The sequence below is a fragment of the Microtus pennsylvanicus genome, chromosome 3 (assembly GCF_037038515.1).
Source record: "Microtus pennsylvanicus isolate mMicPen1 chromosome 3, mMicPen1.hap1, whole genome shotgun sequence".
Taxonomy (NCBI): Eukaryota; Metazoa; Chordata; class Mammalia; order Rodentia; family Cricetidae; genus Microtus; species Microtus pennsylvanicus.
Genome location: NC_134581.1, coordinates 16,118,046 through 16,136,081, shown reverse-complemented (window position 1 = coordinate 16,136,081; position 18,036 = coordinate 16,118,046). Strand labels below are relative to the sequence as shown.

Below are 18,036 nucleotides of genomic sequence, written 5' to 3'. Positions count from 1 at the left end.
GAGAGATGCTGCTCAAAACCCCTCCTAACCAAGTGGTGGTGGTGCAAGCCTTTAATCGCAGTGCTTGGGAGGCAGAGGCAAGCAGATCTCTGTGTTCAAGGCCAACCTGGTCTGCAGAGCAAGTTCCAGGACAGCTAGGAATACACAAAGAAACCCTATCTTGAAAAACAAAAACATGAACAAACAAAAAAAAAGCATTCCTATATCACTGCATCAGTTTCTGTGAGACACAAGCAGGGGCTTCATTTTCCCCATTGGCTAGCTGTTGTTGGTGTTGTCTGTCAGCTCAGCATGGCCTCCAAGGAGTGAAGATGTTCACCAAGCTGCATGGATACCAATGATATATGGAACATCTTTGTCGCTTGCAACTGCCCTGGGCTGAAGCAGAAGTGGGCTCTGACTAACTACCCTCCTGCTTGATCTGAGCTGCTACAGATGTGGTTGTGGCCACAGACAGCACTGGCCACAGCCTTGTTTGCCCAATGCCCTCTTCCCTGTGACTCCCAGCCCATCAGTGCACCTGCCTGAGATCCTCAGGTGCAAGGGCTATAGTGACCTGTTTCCAGGCTGCAAGGTCACTGCTGTTCCTATGAAGATCTGCTGCTGCTGCCGCCGCTGCCACTGCAATTGCTGTCTGAGAGGCATTAGTTCTAATGGTGGCCCATTAGCCCACCCGCCAGCCAGCACTGCTAGAGAAAGCTGGCAGGGACTGTTCATGACAGGGCTTACAGCGACTGTGGCTGGGGAAAGGGTGTAGTTTGTCCCTTGCAAGCATAAAATCCACTCTGAAACCCAGTGACCTTGAGAAGGTGACCGACAGGGAGTAGAGTAATATTCCTCCTCCATGCTCAGGAGAGATAACCGACCCACGTCACAATCCCAGCCTCAAGCTCAGGTCCCTTCCCAGGCTCAGCCTTCTTGCAGGAACTTTCTTGTCCCCTAATTCATAGGGAAAAGCCCAGGATTCCTCTTTCAAGCCCCCAATCAGTGCTCACAGCACCTCTATATCACAGACAGTACCCAGGCAAGTGTCCCATCTGTCTGCCTCACTCGTGACTCCTTCAGATCAGGGATAGACAGACAGACCTGTGTCAGTGCCAACTCTCACCTGTCCTCCTGCCCAGCCCAATGCTCTGGTGGCAAACTAACCAGGAATGGTCTTTTTACTTCTGAATGGGGAACATGGTGGCATCCAGAAGTTGTGGGCACAGGACAGATACTGGACTCACGGAGCTAGACTAAAATTCACTGTATAATTAGTAGGGTGTGGACCTCCCAGTGTGGACAGTACAGAGCAGGGAACAGGCAGCCGTGGTGATGCTTATGTATATGCACACACGCCTACCCTATGACGCTAGCCAGGACCAGAGCTGAGATACACTCAAGGGACCAATGAATGGAGGATAAAATAAAACACATTTGATCCTGGCAGGGTCAAAGAACCGGTAACCACAGCCCAGACTTGGGACTACTAGAAAGACCATGGCCCTGGCTTGCAGGCAGCATGTGACTCCGCACAGACAGGCAGCAGGTGGTCTGGTACCCATAACACTTAACGGTAGATGAAGATGGGCCACCTGCTAGACTGTGCCTGGTGCCAGCATCATACTGTGCCAACATTGTTTGCCACCTAAGCCACCACCAGGGAGGATTTAGGCCAGGGCATGGGTCAAGGAAGGGTGAAAGAGGACAGGCCGTTGGCCTCAACCTACAATAGAAGATAAATCATTCCCTGGGAGTCTGGTGGAGGCAATGGCCCTGCCTGTCTGATGGGGGAGGTAACTCTACCTAGGGAATCTAAAGAGAGACCTGTGAAGTCAGGACTAAAGCCTGAAGAGCCAGCTGGACAAGACAGGTGCCCCCCGCCCCCGGCCTAAGGGTCCAACCCAGCCGTAGTGCTCACCACCTGTCTCTACTAAGCCAGCAACAGACGGCTCTCAAAAAATAAGTCCTTTTTGGTCTAGCTGAGCTGGCAGTAGGTCATGGAAAGAAGACCACATGACATCACTGGCAAGGCTGGGTGACTGCCTGGGCTCTGCACAGGGGACTGGTGGGCAGGTGACAGTCATGTCTGGGCAGCCTTGGCAGCAGCCCTACAAAACACCAACTCTGCAAGACAGCCCTCTATCCCTCTCATCCCAGACCGTCTTCTTCACGCTGCCCCACAGCTGCCAACACCCTGTGTCCTCTCAGGCTTGGCTCCCACTAAGAAGCAAACGTGTCATGCACACAGGCACACTGAGTCCCTCCCCTCACCACCACCTTCATATACAGATTCCTGATGGGGATCATGTGTGTGAGCTGGGGAGGTGATTTCTCCACCCTTTGCCAAGCTTGAGGGAAACAACCTCCAAAAGGAGGGAACAGAGGAAAGTCGTTGGGACATACACTCAATCCTGATGATACCTGTTTCACATCTTCCAAGGGTCCTTCTCCACACTCAGCCCCTCATGTGGGCTGTGGGTTGGTTGGCCTCCTGGAGAGGCCTCTGATATTCTCTGTACTCTTCCAGATTCTGGATTTTATGGTGGGTGATGGACACCCAGAAGCCAAGCTCAGTGAGGCTGCATGATCTTATCAGGCATTATTAACAACATGGGGGTGGATCCTGAAAATCGTTATGGGCCTCCTAGAGAAAATCTCTCCAGCTGTTGCCTTTGCTTTTGTTTTTGTTTTGAGACAAGATTTCACTATCCTCCAGCTGTCCTAGAACTCACTATGTAGACCAGGATAGCCTCAAACTCACAGAGTTTCTTGGGCCTCTGCCTCCCAAGTGCTGAGATTAAAGGCATGCCCCAGCACACCCAGCCTACTCAGCCTGTGTTTCCTCACTGATGGTCAGAGTTTGACCCACAGACCGTTCTCCCAGGCCCCTGCACTCACGTACTAATCTGCCTCCTTGCTGTGTAACCCAGGACATGAGTCTCCAAAGCCAGCATTCTGATGCTGCTCTGGTAAGGCAGACGCAAGCTTCCCAAGGACCTGCTCCCGCACACTGCGAAGGCTCGTCCTGCCGCACCAGCTCCGTATTGCACCACAAATAGCAGTCACAGCTTTGTTTACCATGTATCGCACATCTGACCTTGCCAAGGCTACCAGCCAAGGCGAGGAGCAGGAAGACTGCGGTAGCCTGGTCCTCCACCTGTAGTCTACAGGAACCTGACAATCCTGGATGTCATTTTCCCTTTATCTCGGATGCTACCAGCATTCTGTCTTCCCCTGAGACTGTGAAACAGCAGGACAAATAAACAGAACCATGGGAATTGCTGAAGAGACGGCCCAAGTGAGTGCCAGGGCATCTCAAGGATGACTAGGGCAAAGACAGACCCCCTTCCACAGCCTGGCAACGGCTGGCCCCCACCCACACCCTTTCCTATCCTTGCAGGAGGTTTGCCTAAAAAGTTGGCAAGTGAAGCCCCAGGTTGTAATCTGCAGTCCTCCCACTGCGCCCGCCTGTTTTCATTACGGAGGGAAAGAGCATCAGAACCGTGTTTATAACCCCCTTTTAGATAACAAATCACATTTTCTTTTCGCCTGCGAGTGTGTTGAATTGATATTTTTTTTCCCCTCAGTTTAATGGGTTTGTGTGTTCAGGAATGATCTTCATCAACCGAAACTCCTTATTGTGTTTGATGTAATGTCAGCTTTCATTACGTGCTTCTGTGTGAGCCAAGCACAGGGAAAGGCCGAGCCCCCTGGAGCCTGCACCCTGCCCCAGCCCCCACCCAGACCTGGCTTCCAGGATGGGTGGGTGGGTGGCAAGTTTGGATGAGGCTGGAGATGAGTCGGGAGGCCTGGGTATAAGGCCCTCTTTGTCCCTGCCCTGATGTGTCGGTCACCAGAAGCGCCACACATAGTAGACACCTCTTGAGTTACCTTTGGCCCAATATTCATGTTCAGGCATTGTGCCAGGCATTTAGTCACAGATCCAGAATGCTTGACCTAAGTCACTATGTCCGGCCAATAACGTGTACATAACCCCAAAACCCCTAAAGAAGACAGCCTGAGACAGTTGCCTTAAACACTTTCAAATACCAACCATCTATAACCATTAGCCACAGACAGGCATCTGGCCAAACCCACCCCTGGAGGCATAAGGAGACTCAGAGAAAGGGTGATTCAACCCTCGGGTCACACAGTCTGCCCTCGCCTTGGTTGGGCAGGGTAGCCTATGCGTCTTCCATCCATCATGGAGCGAGAGCTGGCTCTGTGCATGCTGCTTCGCAGGCAGGTCCTTGGGACACAGCCCCAGATGCGTAAGGAACCCCCGAACGACACTAAAGGATTTTGTTGTATAAAATCCGCTGAGGCACCTGGGGAGAGTGACTTGGACAATGGCCCTGGCCCTAGAGCCCACCAGGGCAAAGTAGGATGGCCCCTTCTGTGCGAGTGGCACTTGCTGACACTAGGCTCACCTTCTGGCGGCCTCTGTCAGCTGCACTCGGTTCTGATTAAAGATCATTAAACATGAAATTAGCCCGTTTGTGTTACGGGTCCCCGGGGCGGCGGATGATTATGGCATGCAGATGGCCGAGAACCCAGGCGGCAGACAGGCAGGCACGGGCCAGGATGGGCAGGCAGGCACATGTGAGTGAGGGCCACGGGCAGGCATACGGGCCCAGCTTTGTTTATTCCTGCTCCTGTTGTGTAAACCCCTCTGCATTTCACAACAAATCACAGATAATTAATAAGTACATGCTCGTAATGAGCAGCCTTTTTAATAGAAGAAATTGGAAGATGCAGTGTGAAGTCATTATTTCGCTGTAGCCCAGGCTCAGCTCGGAGTCTCTTGTCTTCCTCACTCCCTGGTCCAGCCTCAGCCAGTCTCTCAGCAGCCAAGCTGGCTCTGACCCTGCCCTCAACCCGCCTGCAGGGCAAGGTTCTAGCACCCTGTGTGTGGGGAGCCTGGGGTGCAGCAGCTTCTAGAGTGTGAAGGATGAGCCTTGGGGTGGGGGCAGGGCATCAGCAGCACTGATTCATCCCACTTTTCCTGGGGTGGCTTCGGGTGGAGGAGGGGACTGTCTCAGTCCTAGAGAGATCTAGAGAACTGGTTTAAGCCTTGTACTAAAGAGTTCAGACTGTGTCTTGGGAGCCCCTGAGCTATGAGTGCTGAGGCTTCTCTCTCATCACCAGGAGGAAGACATCATATACTATGACGCCAAGGCTGATGCTGAGCTGGTGAGTGCCCCACCTTCGCTGTAGAGGACAGGAAGCTGCCAGAGCCACACCCCCACTGCTGGGTCACCGTTCTGACTCCACCTTTCTGAGTTGTGTTGGGTCAGGTCTCTCACCTTCCATAACTCCCTAGAGGTCCTTGGCACTCCAGGACTGTGACTTCATCGCCGCTATAGGCTAAGCTTCCCTGCACAGTGTGGAACAGGCTGGGTCTCCCTCTCTGGACAGGATGGTAAGGTGCTGGACATCAGGACAGTTCAGTCCCAGCATGAGGGGCTCTCTGAGCACCATGGGAGTACAGGGAGAGGGGAATAGATCAAAAGGCCTTCCTGGAATGAGACATAGTGACATCTAGGCCCCTCCCCAGGACAGTGGAGGCTCCCTTCCCTGGGATTTAGACCATCAGGCCCTTGAGAGCCCTATGGCCTGGCCTCCCCTGGCTTCGCCCTGTGTCACTGGGTGGCCTCAGACACGGAGGCAGCTAAGCTCCTACATATGTTTTCAGATGAGGCCACTATGATAATCTCCCAGAAGTGGCGACACTGGGCCTGCGCCATCTTGTTCCCTGAGCTTAGGTCTGCTTGGGCTGGCTTATAAGGTAGTGAGGTCCCCATCATTAAAGGCCTCCGTGAGGATGATGGTGGGGTGAGAAAAATGAGTGCCTGTGGGTTCAAGCGCTTGGGAGTAGACAGTGTTCAGTGAACTCATCAATGTCCCCCTCCAAAACGCAGTGGTTGAAGCCAACTGTGAAGAGAGGTGGGACAGTGGAATAGAGTCTAGTACTGACTTGTGCTTGCTGATACAGAAAACCCAAGCAAGGTCCGGCGTTCCCTTTTTGGACCTGTCGGCCCAGAGACTTCCCCGGCCTGAGCAGAAGTAGCCCATGACACCAGGAAGTGGGAGGGTTGGGAAGGATACCTGCATGGGAGGCCATAGTGCCAAGTTGGCCTGGGAAACCTTCAGGAGGGCAGGGGGCCCCGAGAAGGAGGGGTGGGCTCAAGCAGGTGCGCTTCCCCTTGGCTGAGCTCCGTGGCTCCCGGAGAAGTTGCTAAAATTAAAGCTGGAATCTGAAATTCAAATGAAGAGCGAACCTTTAATTAGACCCTGAATCTAATTCCTTACCCCCCTCGGCAGCGGGCTGTAATTTTAGCAATCAGTGCATTAAATATAAAGCAGGAGACTGCGGTTGCCCACTGCACCGAGCTCCTGGGCTTCGGGTGGCAGGGAAAGACTCCCTGGACAGCCTCCTACTGTACGCAAACCCTGACCAGGACACTGTTCCCTGCTCCCAGCAGCCCCCAGCTCTATCCAGGACCCCAACCCTCGCTCCAAATGCCTGACTCCCCCAGCCTTTTGAGGGGGATTGGAACTACCCAGTCAGGAAGTACTGCTCTAGGCTGGGCTGGACTAGGGGCAGTGAGGCCAGAAGCCCCCAGGCCCGGCCTAAATAACAGCACACACTCACCAAGTCCCCAGCTTTTTGTGTTGTGTTGTTCCGTTTTGTTTTTTTAATCTTTGCCAGAGGTACAGTTAGAGATCTTTCTAGACCATTTACTTTTAAATTACCAGCCAGAAGGTGGGGTGAGGAGAGAGAAGGAAGAAAAAAGTTCGCCAGCTGAAGGCTTATCAGAATGGAATCCAAATGTCACATTAGTTGGGAAAGTTGGAAGATTAAATTTTCCAGCGCCCTTCATCTGCCGCTGACATTTGGGGGGCTTTCTTCTCCCACACCTCGGCCTCTAAGTGGCACGTACGTGGCTTATGCCTCTCAGACGGCTGACTGCCTACTCCAGCCTGTATGTTCAGCTGCTGCCGACTCTGGCTTCACCTAGCACATCTCACAGGCTTCCCATAGTGAGCAGGAGGTGGGTGTACTCAGTGAAGGGCATGAAGGACAGTAGCCTGAATTCTGTTGTCCAGAACCTTCCCTGGAAAAAAGGGAAGGGGATTGTCTCAGAGCACTTCAGAGCCGTGTCCTCGGATACGTCCTGGTGAAAGGAAACAGCCTGGGCAGTAATCTAGATCTTGGAACACAGAAAGAGGGTGTGCCTGGGCCACAGGGAGCAGCTCAGGACCCATTGAGGAGAGAGGATGAATGGTGCCTGAGCTGAGCATAGTCAAAGGGTCTTGGGTGGGGGGACAAGGTGAGGAAGTGTATGGAGCATTCCATGTCTCCCTTGCCTCCCTGTCTGGCTTTTTCTTCCCACCCTATGCTCTCTCCACCATCTTCCTTCCATGCTTGCACACCTGCACCGAAGCCTGCTCCCCCATGGTTTGCAGCGTTGACTCTGTAACCGCAGCCCTACTCCTGACAGCCTGTGGTAGTAGGCGGTGGGGGGGGGGGGTGCACAGCGCATGCCCAGCCTGCCTGGCCGAGAGATACCGTAATTGGCACCTGTCAGGCGGCTGCAGCTCGTTTTAGAAAATCAACGGGGGCCTTTACAATCCTGCTGCTAGCAGGCATGGTGGACCCACCCTCTGTAGGTCACCTGGTCTCTGTGCTAACCAACACTCTGCTCTAGAGCTACCCTACTACAGGGGATGGTGCCCCACATGGAGCTAGGTCAGTCTGTCTGTCTATCTATCTATCTATCTATCTATCTATCTATCTATCTATCTATCTCTTCATGCAAGGACTGGGTGGGACTCAGTGGGAAGTATGGGGGTTCAGAGCTGCTGAGGCCCCACTGTGATTGCACAAGGCATGTCCTTGGAAGTAGAAGTCTGCACCCCACTCCTAACTGGCTCCCCCATTTGCCTCCTTCACTGACAGTTGCTTTTCAAGGATGTGGAGAAGGGGTCATTTTGGCCTTGGTTTTAGCCGGGGTTTGGCAAATGGATGGTAGATGCGGTGGGCAAGGGCAGGTTAATCCACAAGCCTTCTGGGTGAGGGGTTCATATGCTATGCCCGTGTTTTCCCATTGTCTCTCCATCCTGTCTCTTGTCTCTGCAATACCTCTGACCCTAAGATGACCCTGTCTCCTGGACTCTGGCCCTCCCCAGCTCACCAGTAAACCTAACAGACCTACTCACCATTTTCCAAACCTGACACGGGCGGGGGTGCTTTCTGCAGGATGACCCTGAGGGTGAAGACGTGGAGAGGGGATCCAAGACCAGCACACTAAGGCTGGACTTCATGGAAGACCCAAACTTCAAGAACAAAGTCAACTATTCATACACGGCTGTGCAGATCCCCACGGACATCTACAAAGGCTGTAAGTGTGAGGGGGTTGAGAACAGCCCTTCCCCCGACCTGGGGGCCAGCCCACTTCCCAAGCATTCCCTGAGATGGGAGCCAGTGCCACCCACCTCCAGCCAGCCCCCTGCACACAAGGTCATATGTGTTCATTTCTCTGGATTACCCACATATAGGCTTCCAGCCACTCTCAGCAGAGCTTAAACAGCCTCTTTCCTTTGCTGGCGTGGGCTCAAGCCCATGTGTACACAGTTCGCATACACACATGCACATACGCCTTGCTTCTCACTGCTGGGCTGAACCCTCAAAGCCGTTGCTTGCCACCCTTGCCCTTCTCTGACTCGAATAGGAGGAGCTGGGAAGCCCCAGCATAAGACGGACCCAGAAATTAAGGACAGCGAGCCGCCTGCCGTAAACAGCAGCCCAGACCTGATTAGCCCACTCTGCTCTGTGGCACAGAGCTGGAGGAGTGGGAAATGGTTCTAGCCTGGAGCAGCCGAAGGTGTGGTGAAGCGGGACCAGGAAAATGTAGTTGAGATTCCAAGTCCCAGGGACAGGGCAGCCTTGCACGGTGGGGAAATGAGGTCGCTATAGCGTCAGTCTTTGGCCGAAGCTCCTCATCTAGTGTTCAGCTTTTGGCATCTTCTCCCTACAGCACTCAAATTCTCAGAAATGTCCTCTAGAAGTTGACTGAGGGCCCTGGTTCTAACACAACTATTTGAGCACCTACCTATAGAACAGCCTCAGAATCTGCTGGGCTAGGAGGCTGGGAGGCTGGGGGCTGGGGGGCTGAGGGCAAAGGTAGGTTCAGAAAGCAGGGACTCCTAGGGTATCCCAGGAAGCCCCTGCCACCAACAACGTCAGCCAAGTCTTCTGGATGACCTCAGGTTGGGTGTGGGGGGAAATGCTTCCCTACCTGCACGCTGCCCGGAGACCACCTGCTTGAGCCAGTCGAGGGGCACTATCACAAGCAGGCACGCTAATTAAAACAGGAGCCACACCTCCCTCCCCAGTCACCCCTCGCTACCCACACAAATTACATTTTATATGTTTTTTATTTACTGTGTCACTTTTAATTAAATCTGTAATCGCCTGCCTGAGGGGGCATGGTCCCCATTTCCCAACTCAGTGTGATCTGAGAACGTGTGTACACGGGTGTGATATAGGACTGTATGCATGTGGGGGTATCTGCATCAGTGTGTCCTGCAGGACAGCCCACCTGGAGCGGGGGTCACCCCTCTGCTGGCAGCCTGAGGGACTTCCAAGTTTCTCAGGCAGAAAGACTAAAGGTCCAGTGATAGGCAGGCATCCCGGCAGGCTCACAAGACAAATGGCATTATGTGAAACATTTGAGGGTCTCACTTCATTTTTCCTTAAAAAGAAAAATAGAAAGTGTTCAACTCACTAGGTTTTTAAATCAGAAACAGGACCATAACATAGTGTTTAATAGGCAGAGCCAATGATAGAAATAGGTTTTGTGTTCATATTGTGGTCAGTTAAGGGGAACCACAAAGCCAAGAAGGAGCTAGATGGCAGAGGGACACAGCACACAAAGGAAGGACGGAGGGGTGGGTGAGGGTGTGTCAGGCCCCTGGCAGGGCCACCGGCAGAGCCTTTGGAGGCTGTCTCTTGAGATCTCTGATGGGGATCATGGAGGGTTGAGTGCCAGGGCTCCCCATGGGAAGACAGAAGGAAACTAGGAAGACATATAGAAGTCAGAGGCCTAGCAGAAGCAGGTGTCCCATTCCTGGTTTGTTTCTGTTCAGGGACTGGTACAGTTTACACATAAAAAACATATGCCACACACACATCAGGTAGACTTAAGGACACCCTGAGTTCTAGAACAGGAATGCCACCCAGGTTGGTCAGCAGGATAGAGAGCAGCCTTACTTTGTGAGGGTGTGCAGGGGTGAGTCTGGCAGGAGGGAGGGGGTCACTCATGTGTAACGCCAGGGGTTAGAGAATGGAAGGTATGGGTAATTGGTGGTAGCATGTAAGACCTCCTGTGTGCCCCTTACCCATGGCAGCAATCGTGTTGCTTGGAAGAAAGGGGATAGGGTTTCTACATTTGGCTGGAAACGCAGAGATTAGAGCCAGGAATAGCTGCCGAGGATGCAGGCTGCGTGGACATGTGTGTGCAAGCACGCATGCCTGTGGTGGAGTAGGATCCTGGCCCCACCCCTGCCCCTCCACAGCCCCCACCTCTGCCCCTGCTTGCTCCTGGCCCCAGTTGATTAATCATGAAGCTGAGTGGCTTCCAGCTTATCAGGTACCTTAATAGCTGAATAATTCCAGCCCCATCAGCAGGCCCTTAATTGCTTTCTTGTGGCTGCAGCCTGGAGTGCATGCTGAGTGGGTGAGCTCCCTGGGGACCAGCCTCAGGCTCCAGGCAGCATGCTGGATGGGGGCCCAGCTCACAGTTCCCTGCCACCTAGGCGGCCCTTCTCCATGGGCCACAAGCCACATCAGCCCTGCTTGCTCATTGAGGCCTAGTTGAGGGGTAGGCTGAGAAATTGCTTTGATGATTTGGAGGAGGGAGGGCAAGAAAATCTTCCTGGGGGAGCTGGTATGGTCCCTAGTGAGATCCTGGAAAACCAAAGAAAGTCTGGGCAGGCCACGAGCAGGGGAGGCTATTGAGGGGGGAGGTTTCCACATCAGTGCCGTGGAGGTGGGTTTAGCAGGGGCAGCCTAGAGCTCTCCAGCCCAGCCTTCTGCCCTGCTCCCCAGCTACCGTCATCCTCAATGAGCTTAACTGGACCGAGGCCCTGGAGAATGTCTTCATCGAGAACCGTAGGCAAGACCCTACCCTGCTGTGGCAGGTCTTCGGCAGTGCCACGGGAGTCACCCGCTATTACCCAGGTAGGTACCAACCTGTCTCCTTGGCCCATCCAGCATCCATCTTGCTCCATCTCTAAGCCCCACCCATCCTGAGGTGCACAGAGTAAACCAAGTCATTCTCGTGACTCCGAGCTGTTCTAGTCAGGCCTTTCCACCAGGTTCCTCCACCCTCTCTTTTCCACAGCCACACCATGGCGAGCCCCCAAGAAGATTGACCTGTATGACGTCCGAAGACGACCCTGGTGAGTGAGCAAGGGGGGAGCTGAAGAGAGATACCCCCTCAGCTCCCCATCTCTTGCCTGCTCCCCTCCCTCTCAATATCCAGACCTCCGAGCAGGGCGCAGCCAGCTCTATCCAATTTTCATTTCACACATCGCTGCCACTGGAAAATGGATCCCATCACCCAGGCAGGCCGCCCAGCTGCCTCTGCCCCCACACATACCGTCCACTACCCAGTCCCCTCCACCCACTCAGGACTGAGAGATGTTCCCAAGGGTAGATACAGCCTCCGCCAGGCTAGAGAGCACCACCCTACTCCTTTGATTCCCTAGACACCCCGCCCTCTGCTCTCCCCCTCTCTCCCTACGTCATAACCTTCCCTCCCCCCCCCCCATTCTGTGGAGCCTCTATCTGGGGCAGAGGACACAGCCACTGAAGCTCTCTGCCCCTCTGTGGATTACCTGCCCCCCACACCTCTTGTTCACTTCATAAGGGACCAAATCACTCATGCCAGGAGCAAGAGCTGTCTTCTTTTATAGAGCATGGTCTCCCCAGTGCCCAGACCCATTTCGGCCCATGTAGTACATGGCCAATAGAAATACATGAACCAATAAACGGATAGAGGGAGGAAGAAGCCACCGGTCCCGAGGTGCTGTCCCTAACTGAGTCTTCTCACCGGCAGGTATATACAGGGGGCCTCGTCCCCCAAAGACATGGTCATCATTGTGGACGTGTAAGTGAGCGTTGTAGGCTGGTGGGGCTAGGGTGGGGCCAGGCTGGATTCTTCTGCCTGGGAACATTATGAGGAGAGGGCGGGAGCAGCCTGAGAGCCCACACACACGTAGCCCCTGCCCTCTTTACAGGAGTGGCAGCGTGAGCGGCCTGACTCTGAAGCTGATGAAGACATCCGTCTGTGAGATGCTGGACACACTCTCCGATGATGACTATGTGAACGTGGCCTCAGTGAGTACCAAGGTGGCAGGCGGGCTGGGAACTACTCACCCCCATCCAGCTTGCTCCCATGACAACCATCAGCCTTGTGTGACAGCTGTCCACCGTGGCCAGCCTGAAGCTACTCACCCTCTCACTGTCCCCACAGTTCAACGAGAAGGCGCAGCCTGTGTCTTGCTTCACACACCTGGTGCAGGCCAATGTGCGTAACAAGAAGGTCTTCAAGGAAGCCGTACAGGGCATGGTGGCCAAGGGCACCACAGGCTACAAGGCCGGCTTTGAGTATGCCTTTGACCAGCTACAGAATGTGAGCCCCATGGGTGGGCAAATGGTGGTCAGGGGTGGGCAAGGGACCAGGCGTAGTGACGTGGGAAGATAAAGGTGGATGGCCTTGTTAACACTAAACAGGCAGCTTAGACAGATAGCCCACCTGCTCTGAGGGCAGAGGGCCAGAGGGCCAAGCTTCCCTACCAGAGGAGGGAGGCTCTTCCCTGGGCCTGTGAGAGACCAAGGACTGCCTGACTCTGTGTTCACCCTTGACTAGTCCAACATCACTCGGGCTAACTGCAATAAGATGATCATGATGTTCACGGATGGGGGCGAAGATCGTGTGCAAGATGTCTTCGAGAAATATAATTGGCCCAACCGGACGGTGAGACTCAACCCTGATGGGTGGCTGCCCTGAGCTAGGCCCGGGACAGGCGAGGGCTGTCCTCGAGTGGCCACAGGAATGATCTCATTGCTCCGACAGGTGCGCGTGTTCACATTCTCTGTAGGGCAACATAACTATGACGTCACGCCTCTGCAGTGGATGGCCTGCACTAACAAAGGTACCTTGCTGGATCTCACCACCAAGGCATCTGCCTGCTGTGTCCAGCTGTTTGTTCACTCACTGCCTGTCTGTCCTTCCATACAGATGGCTGTCCATTGCTTTGTCTGTTTGGCGGGCTGTCTTACTTGTCTATCTGACAAAGCATGTTCCTGCCCATCTGGCTGTATGTCCACTGTCCATCTGTCCAGCTTTTCTGCTCCTACATCTGTTTGCTGATCAATCCATCTCTCTGTGCACTTGGGTAAACTCTGAATGTTAACTGATATCCTAGAATGAAACTCCTTCCTCCACCTCCACTGCTTCCTTAGCCGCCCCCCCCCACACACACACACAATCTATCCTCTTCTGTAGCCAGTGCCTGGGCAATGCCAAGGAGCACAAAGAAGTTTGAGGGGTGTAACTAAATACACAGAAGGCTGCAGATATGCCCTAGGAGGCAGTGCCCCCTGCGATGTGGGTCTCGCTGTGCCAGACAAGTCCACCTCTCCTCCCTTTACAGGTTACTATTTTGAGATCCCTTCCATCGGAGCCATCCGCATCAACACACAGGTGAGGTGGCGGGGAGGCAGCCCCTCCCAGTTCTTTGCTTCCCTCTGGTTGCTGCTGAGTGCCTTCCACTGCCATGGGCCGAAAGCGACCCCTGGTGGCTGCTGAGGCACATGGCAGCAGATGAGAGAAAGTGAGTTGGGAAGGACATTTAAGTGCCTTTCTCTCCGTACCCAGGAATACCTAGATGTGTTGGGCAGGCCCATGGTACTGGCAGGCAAGGAAGCCAAGCAGGTGCAATGGACAAACGTGTATGAGGATGCACTGGTAAGGCCTTTGGGCAAAGGAAGGGGACTGGAGGCCTTCCCTCAGGGATATGCCCACAGGGTCAAGACCCTTGGGGGTCCCCTTATTGGTGTTGACCAAGTAAAGGAAAATGACAGGTGGGCTATGCCTGAGCCCCTTCTCTGAACACTCAGAGTGGGGACAGAACTGGCCACAGGAGACCTCATCCTCTTCCTCTCCCCTTAGGGACTGGGGTTGGTGGTAACTGGGACTCTCCCTGTTTTCAACCTGACACAGGATGGCCCTGGGGAAAAGAAGGTGAGGTGCCCGGTGGGCTGTCTGGGGGAGGGACTGGCATGCTTTTAGCAGGTCTGGGAATGGAGGAGGGATAGGACATCCTACAAACTGGCCAAAGCGACTGTCTGTGTCAGCAGCTTAAGGCCTTTAGTATGAGGCCTGGGCCAGGGGTTCCTCCATGGACTTGACTCCTTACAGTGTACCATCTCACTCCTTTGTGCCCAGAACCAGCTAATCCTGGGTGTGATGGGCATCGATGTGGCCCTGAATGACATCAAGAGGCTGACTCCCAACTACACCGTAAGTGTCCACCTGCCCCTCTATCCTGCTTCCAGACTTAGCAGAGGAGATCCAGGGATTGAAGGGTCTTCACAGGGGCCTCTGAATTCAGAGGATCACAAAAGACTTCCCAGGGGGCTGGAGAGATGGCTCAGAGGTGAAGAGCACTGGCTGCTCTTCCAGAGGTCCTGAGTTCAATTCCCAACAACCATAGGGTAGCTCACAACCATCTGTAATGAGATCTGGTGCCCTCTTCTGGTGCGTAGGCATACATGCCAGGAGACTCTATACATTATAAATAAATAAAATCTTTTAAAAACAAACAAACATAAAACCCAGCTGGGTAGTGGTGGGGCACACCTTTAACCCTAGGACTCAGGAGGCAGAGGCAGACATATCTCTGTGAGTTTGAGGCTAGCCTGCTCTACAGTGTGAGTTCCAGAATAGCCAGAACTATTAAACAGAGAAACCCTATCTTGGGGAAGAAAACAAAAACATAAAACCCATATGAGACTCACATCAAATTATTGTGACAGGTGGCAAGCCAGATTCAGCCCCCAGACGTGTGCTGGGTGGAAAAATGGGGAGGGGAGCAGAGGGAACTCTTCCAGACAGCAGCATGAAAGCAAAAGGCAGAAGCTGGAGCTGGGGAAGGGATGGCATGGCGGTTTGGCTAGAGAACTTAGGTCTCAGCTATGAAAGCAAGGGGAAGAAGGACATGCGTGACAGCTTAAAGTCCGAACCATATGGAACCCTTGCTTGACCTGAGAGATTCCACGTAGAGTAGGAAGACAATCCAAAGCAAGGGCTGGTCCCTGGGTTCCACTCCCTCCTGCTTGCCTTCCACCAGGCCTGCAGGGTTCCCAGGCGTCTCTCCCTCCTGTACAAAGACACTGAAATAGGGACAGGAAAGCATAATTTGAGAACTCAATAGGTCCAAGAGGGCCATAGTGGTACAAAGGCAGCAGACTTGTGGGCCTCGTGCAGGTGCAGAGGTGAAGGATGTCTGCCTACAGGGCCAGTCACTCTTGGTGGGGGCTGGTGTATGAGGGGCACCCAGCCTGGCTTCAGAGGCAGACTTAGGGCCATATGCCAGGAGGGGGCCTTTGGCCAAAGGCAAGCAGCATGGGAAACAGAATAGAGAGAAGCTCATAGTGTAAGAAATCCCTGTACAGCCTCTGAGCTCCAAATCTGTACCTCACAGCTTGGCGCTAATGGCTATGTGTTTGCTATTGACCTGAACGGCTACGTGTTGCTACATCCCAACCTCAAGCCCCAGGTAAGCCAGGTGAGTGGCCATGGAAGGCAGGTAAACCCTCCAAAATGAGGACTCCTGACTTCCTACCTGGCTTCCTGCAGACTACCAACTTCCGGGAGCCTGTGACCCTGGACTTCCTGGATGCAGAGCTGGAAGATGAGAACAAGGAGGAGGTGAGGTGAAGGCAGGGAGGAGGTGGCTAGCACAGGAGCAGGGGTGAAGGCAAGGAGGCAGGGAGGAGGTGGCTAGCACAGGAGCAGGGGTGAAGGCAAGGAGAGGTGGCTAGCACAGGAGCAGGGGTGAAGGCAGGGAGGAGGTGGCTAGCACAGGAGCAGGGGTGAAGGCAAGGAGAGGTGGCTAGCACAGGAGCAGGGGTGGAGGCAGGGAGGAGGTGGCTAGCACAGGAGCAGGGGTGAAGGCAAGGAGAGGTGGCTAGCACAGGAGCAGGGGTGGAGGCAGGGAGGAGGTGGCTAGCACAGGAGCAGGGGTGAAGGCAGGGAGGAGGCTAGCACAGGAGCGGGGTGAAGGCAGGGAGGCAGGGAAAAGGTAGCTAGCACAGGAGCAGGGGTGGAGGCAGGGAGGAGGCTAGCACAGGAGCAGGGGTGAAGGCAAGGAGAGGTAGCTAGCACAGAAGCAGGGGTGAAGGCAAGGAGAGGTAGCTAGCACAGGAGCGGGGTGAAGGCAGGGAGGCAGGGAGGAGGTAGCTAGCACAGGAGCAGGAGTGAAGGCAGGAAAGAGGCTAGCACAGGAGCAGGGGTGAAGGCAGGGAAGAGGCTAGCACAGGAGCAGGGGTGAAGGCAGGGAGGAGGCTAGCACAGGAGCAAGGGTGAAGGCAGGGAAGAGGCTAGCACAGGAGCAGGGGTGAAGGCAGGGAGGAGGCTAGCACAGGAGCAGGGGTGAAAGCAAGGAGGCAGGGAGGAGGTGGCTAGCACAGGAGCAGGGGTGAAGGCAGGGAGGAGGCTAGCACAGGAGCGGGGTGAAGGCAGGGAGGAGGCTAGCACAGGAGCGGGGTGAAGGCAGGGAGGCAGGGAAAAGGTAGCTAGCACAGGAGCAGGGGTGAAGGCAGGGAGGAGGCTAGCATAGGAGCAGGGGTGAAGGCAGGGAGGAGGCTAGCACAGGAGCAGGGGTGAAAGCAAGGAGGCAGGGAGGAGGTGGCTAGCACAGGAGCAGGGGTGGAGGCAGGGAGGAGGCTAGCACAGGAGCAGGGGTGAAGGCAAGGAAAGGTGGCTAGCACAGGAGCAGGGGTGAAGGCAGGGAGGTGGGGAAGAGGTAGCTAGCACAGGAGCAGGGGTGGAGGCAGGGAGGAGGCTAGCACAGGAGCAGGGGTGAAGGCAGGAAGGCAGGGAGGAGGTGGCTAGCACAGAAGCAGGGGGTTCATACCGTTGGCCCTTGCAGATCCGTCGCAGCATGATTGATGGCAACAAGGGCCACAAGCAGATCAGGACATTGGTCAAGTCCCTGGATGAGGTATGAAGGCACAGGATGGGAAACAAGGGCATCAGAATGGGCACCCATCCTTACCCACCCACCCTAGCCTGCTCACCCAAGAACCTGACGCAGCCTCCTCTCCCAGAGGTACATAGATGAGGTGATTCGGAACTACACCTGGGTGCCTATAAGGAGCACCAACTACAGGTAAGTGAGCCAGAGCTGGGTAGACAGAGAAGGGTGAGAGTGACCCCTAAATCTGAACCCAGCTGCTTCTCCCTCTTGCACCCCTATCCTTACTATTTATTTAACCTGAGATGTTTGGTCCCCCAGGGCCTCCCCTGGCCCTGTGGAGCAAGCAGCAGGTCCTGGAAGAACGGGATTGAGGACAGGACACTGCCCCTGGCTTCCCCCTTCCTGGAGGATCTCCTGGGTACCACACCCCAGTGATCATCTCAACGCTCCCTGACTGCTCACAGTCAGCATTACAACCTCAGCCAGTCTTGACCCCGGGGGCTGTCTTCACGCACCCCACTCAACTGCTCCATAGTCCATTCTGAAATGATAGGAGCATTGTCACACCCCAGGACCAGCCTGCACTGCCTCTGGGCTCTCATGGGCTTCATGCCTGCCCCTCAAAAGCTTCCTGTTGGTCAGGACATTGTGGGGCAGGTGGGTGCTGAGGTGGGCAGTAGGGTGGGGAATCACTTTGGGGCTAGTAGTTTCGAGGCCTCCAGGATGGTTTGGGGAGAAGGTTCAGGCCTCCAAGGTGCTAAATCCTTGGATATGGAG

The 18,036-nt window shown here is 54.5% G+C and overlaps 1 protein-coding gene across 9 annotated transcripts in view; it reads left to right on the top strand.

The window, feature by feature from the left end:
- Cacna2d2 (calcium voltage-gated channel auxiliary subunit alpha2delta 2) overlaps positions 1–18,036 on the top strand; it is a 130,381-nt gene that overhangs the window by 100,811 nt on the left and 11,534 nt on the right. For all 9 annotated transcript variants that reach the window (XM_075964733.1, XM_075964732.1, XM_075964729.1 and 6 more), the window contains exons 5-21: positions 5,134–5,178; positions 8,249–8,390; positions 11,099–11,230; positions 11,394–11,451; positions 12,111–12,161; positions 12,292–12,391; positions 12,528–12,686; positions 12,924–13,031; positions 13,131–13,209; positions 13,711–13,760; positions 13,935–14,024; positions 14,229–14,300; positions 14,505–14,579; positions 15,763–15,837; positions 15,918–15,989; positions 17,212–17,283; positions 17,390–17,451. In XM_075964733.1, the coding sequence (XP_075820848.1) occupies positions 5,134–5,178; positions 8,249–8,390; positions 11,099–11,230; positions 11,394–11,451; positions 12,111–12,161; positions 12,292–12,391; positions 12,528–12,686; positions 12,924–13,031; positions 13,131–13,209; positions 13,711–13,760; positions 13,935–14,024; positions 14,229–14,300; positions 14,505–14,579; positions 15,763–15,837; positions 15,918–15,989; positions 17,212–17,283; positions 17,390–17,451 (1,442 nt within the window). The remainder of the gene's footprint in view (positions 1–5,133; positions 5,179–8,248; positions 8,391–11,098; positions 11,231–11,393; positions 11,452–12,110; positions 12,162–12,291; positions 12,392–12,527; positions 12,687–12,923; positions 13,032–13,130; positions 13,210–13,710; positions 13,761–13,934; positions 14,025–14,228; positions 14,301–14,504; positions 14,580–15,762; positions 15,838–15,917; positions 15,990–17,211; positions 17,284–17,389; positions 17,452–18,036) is intronic.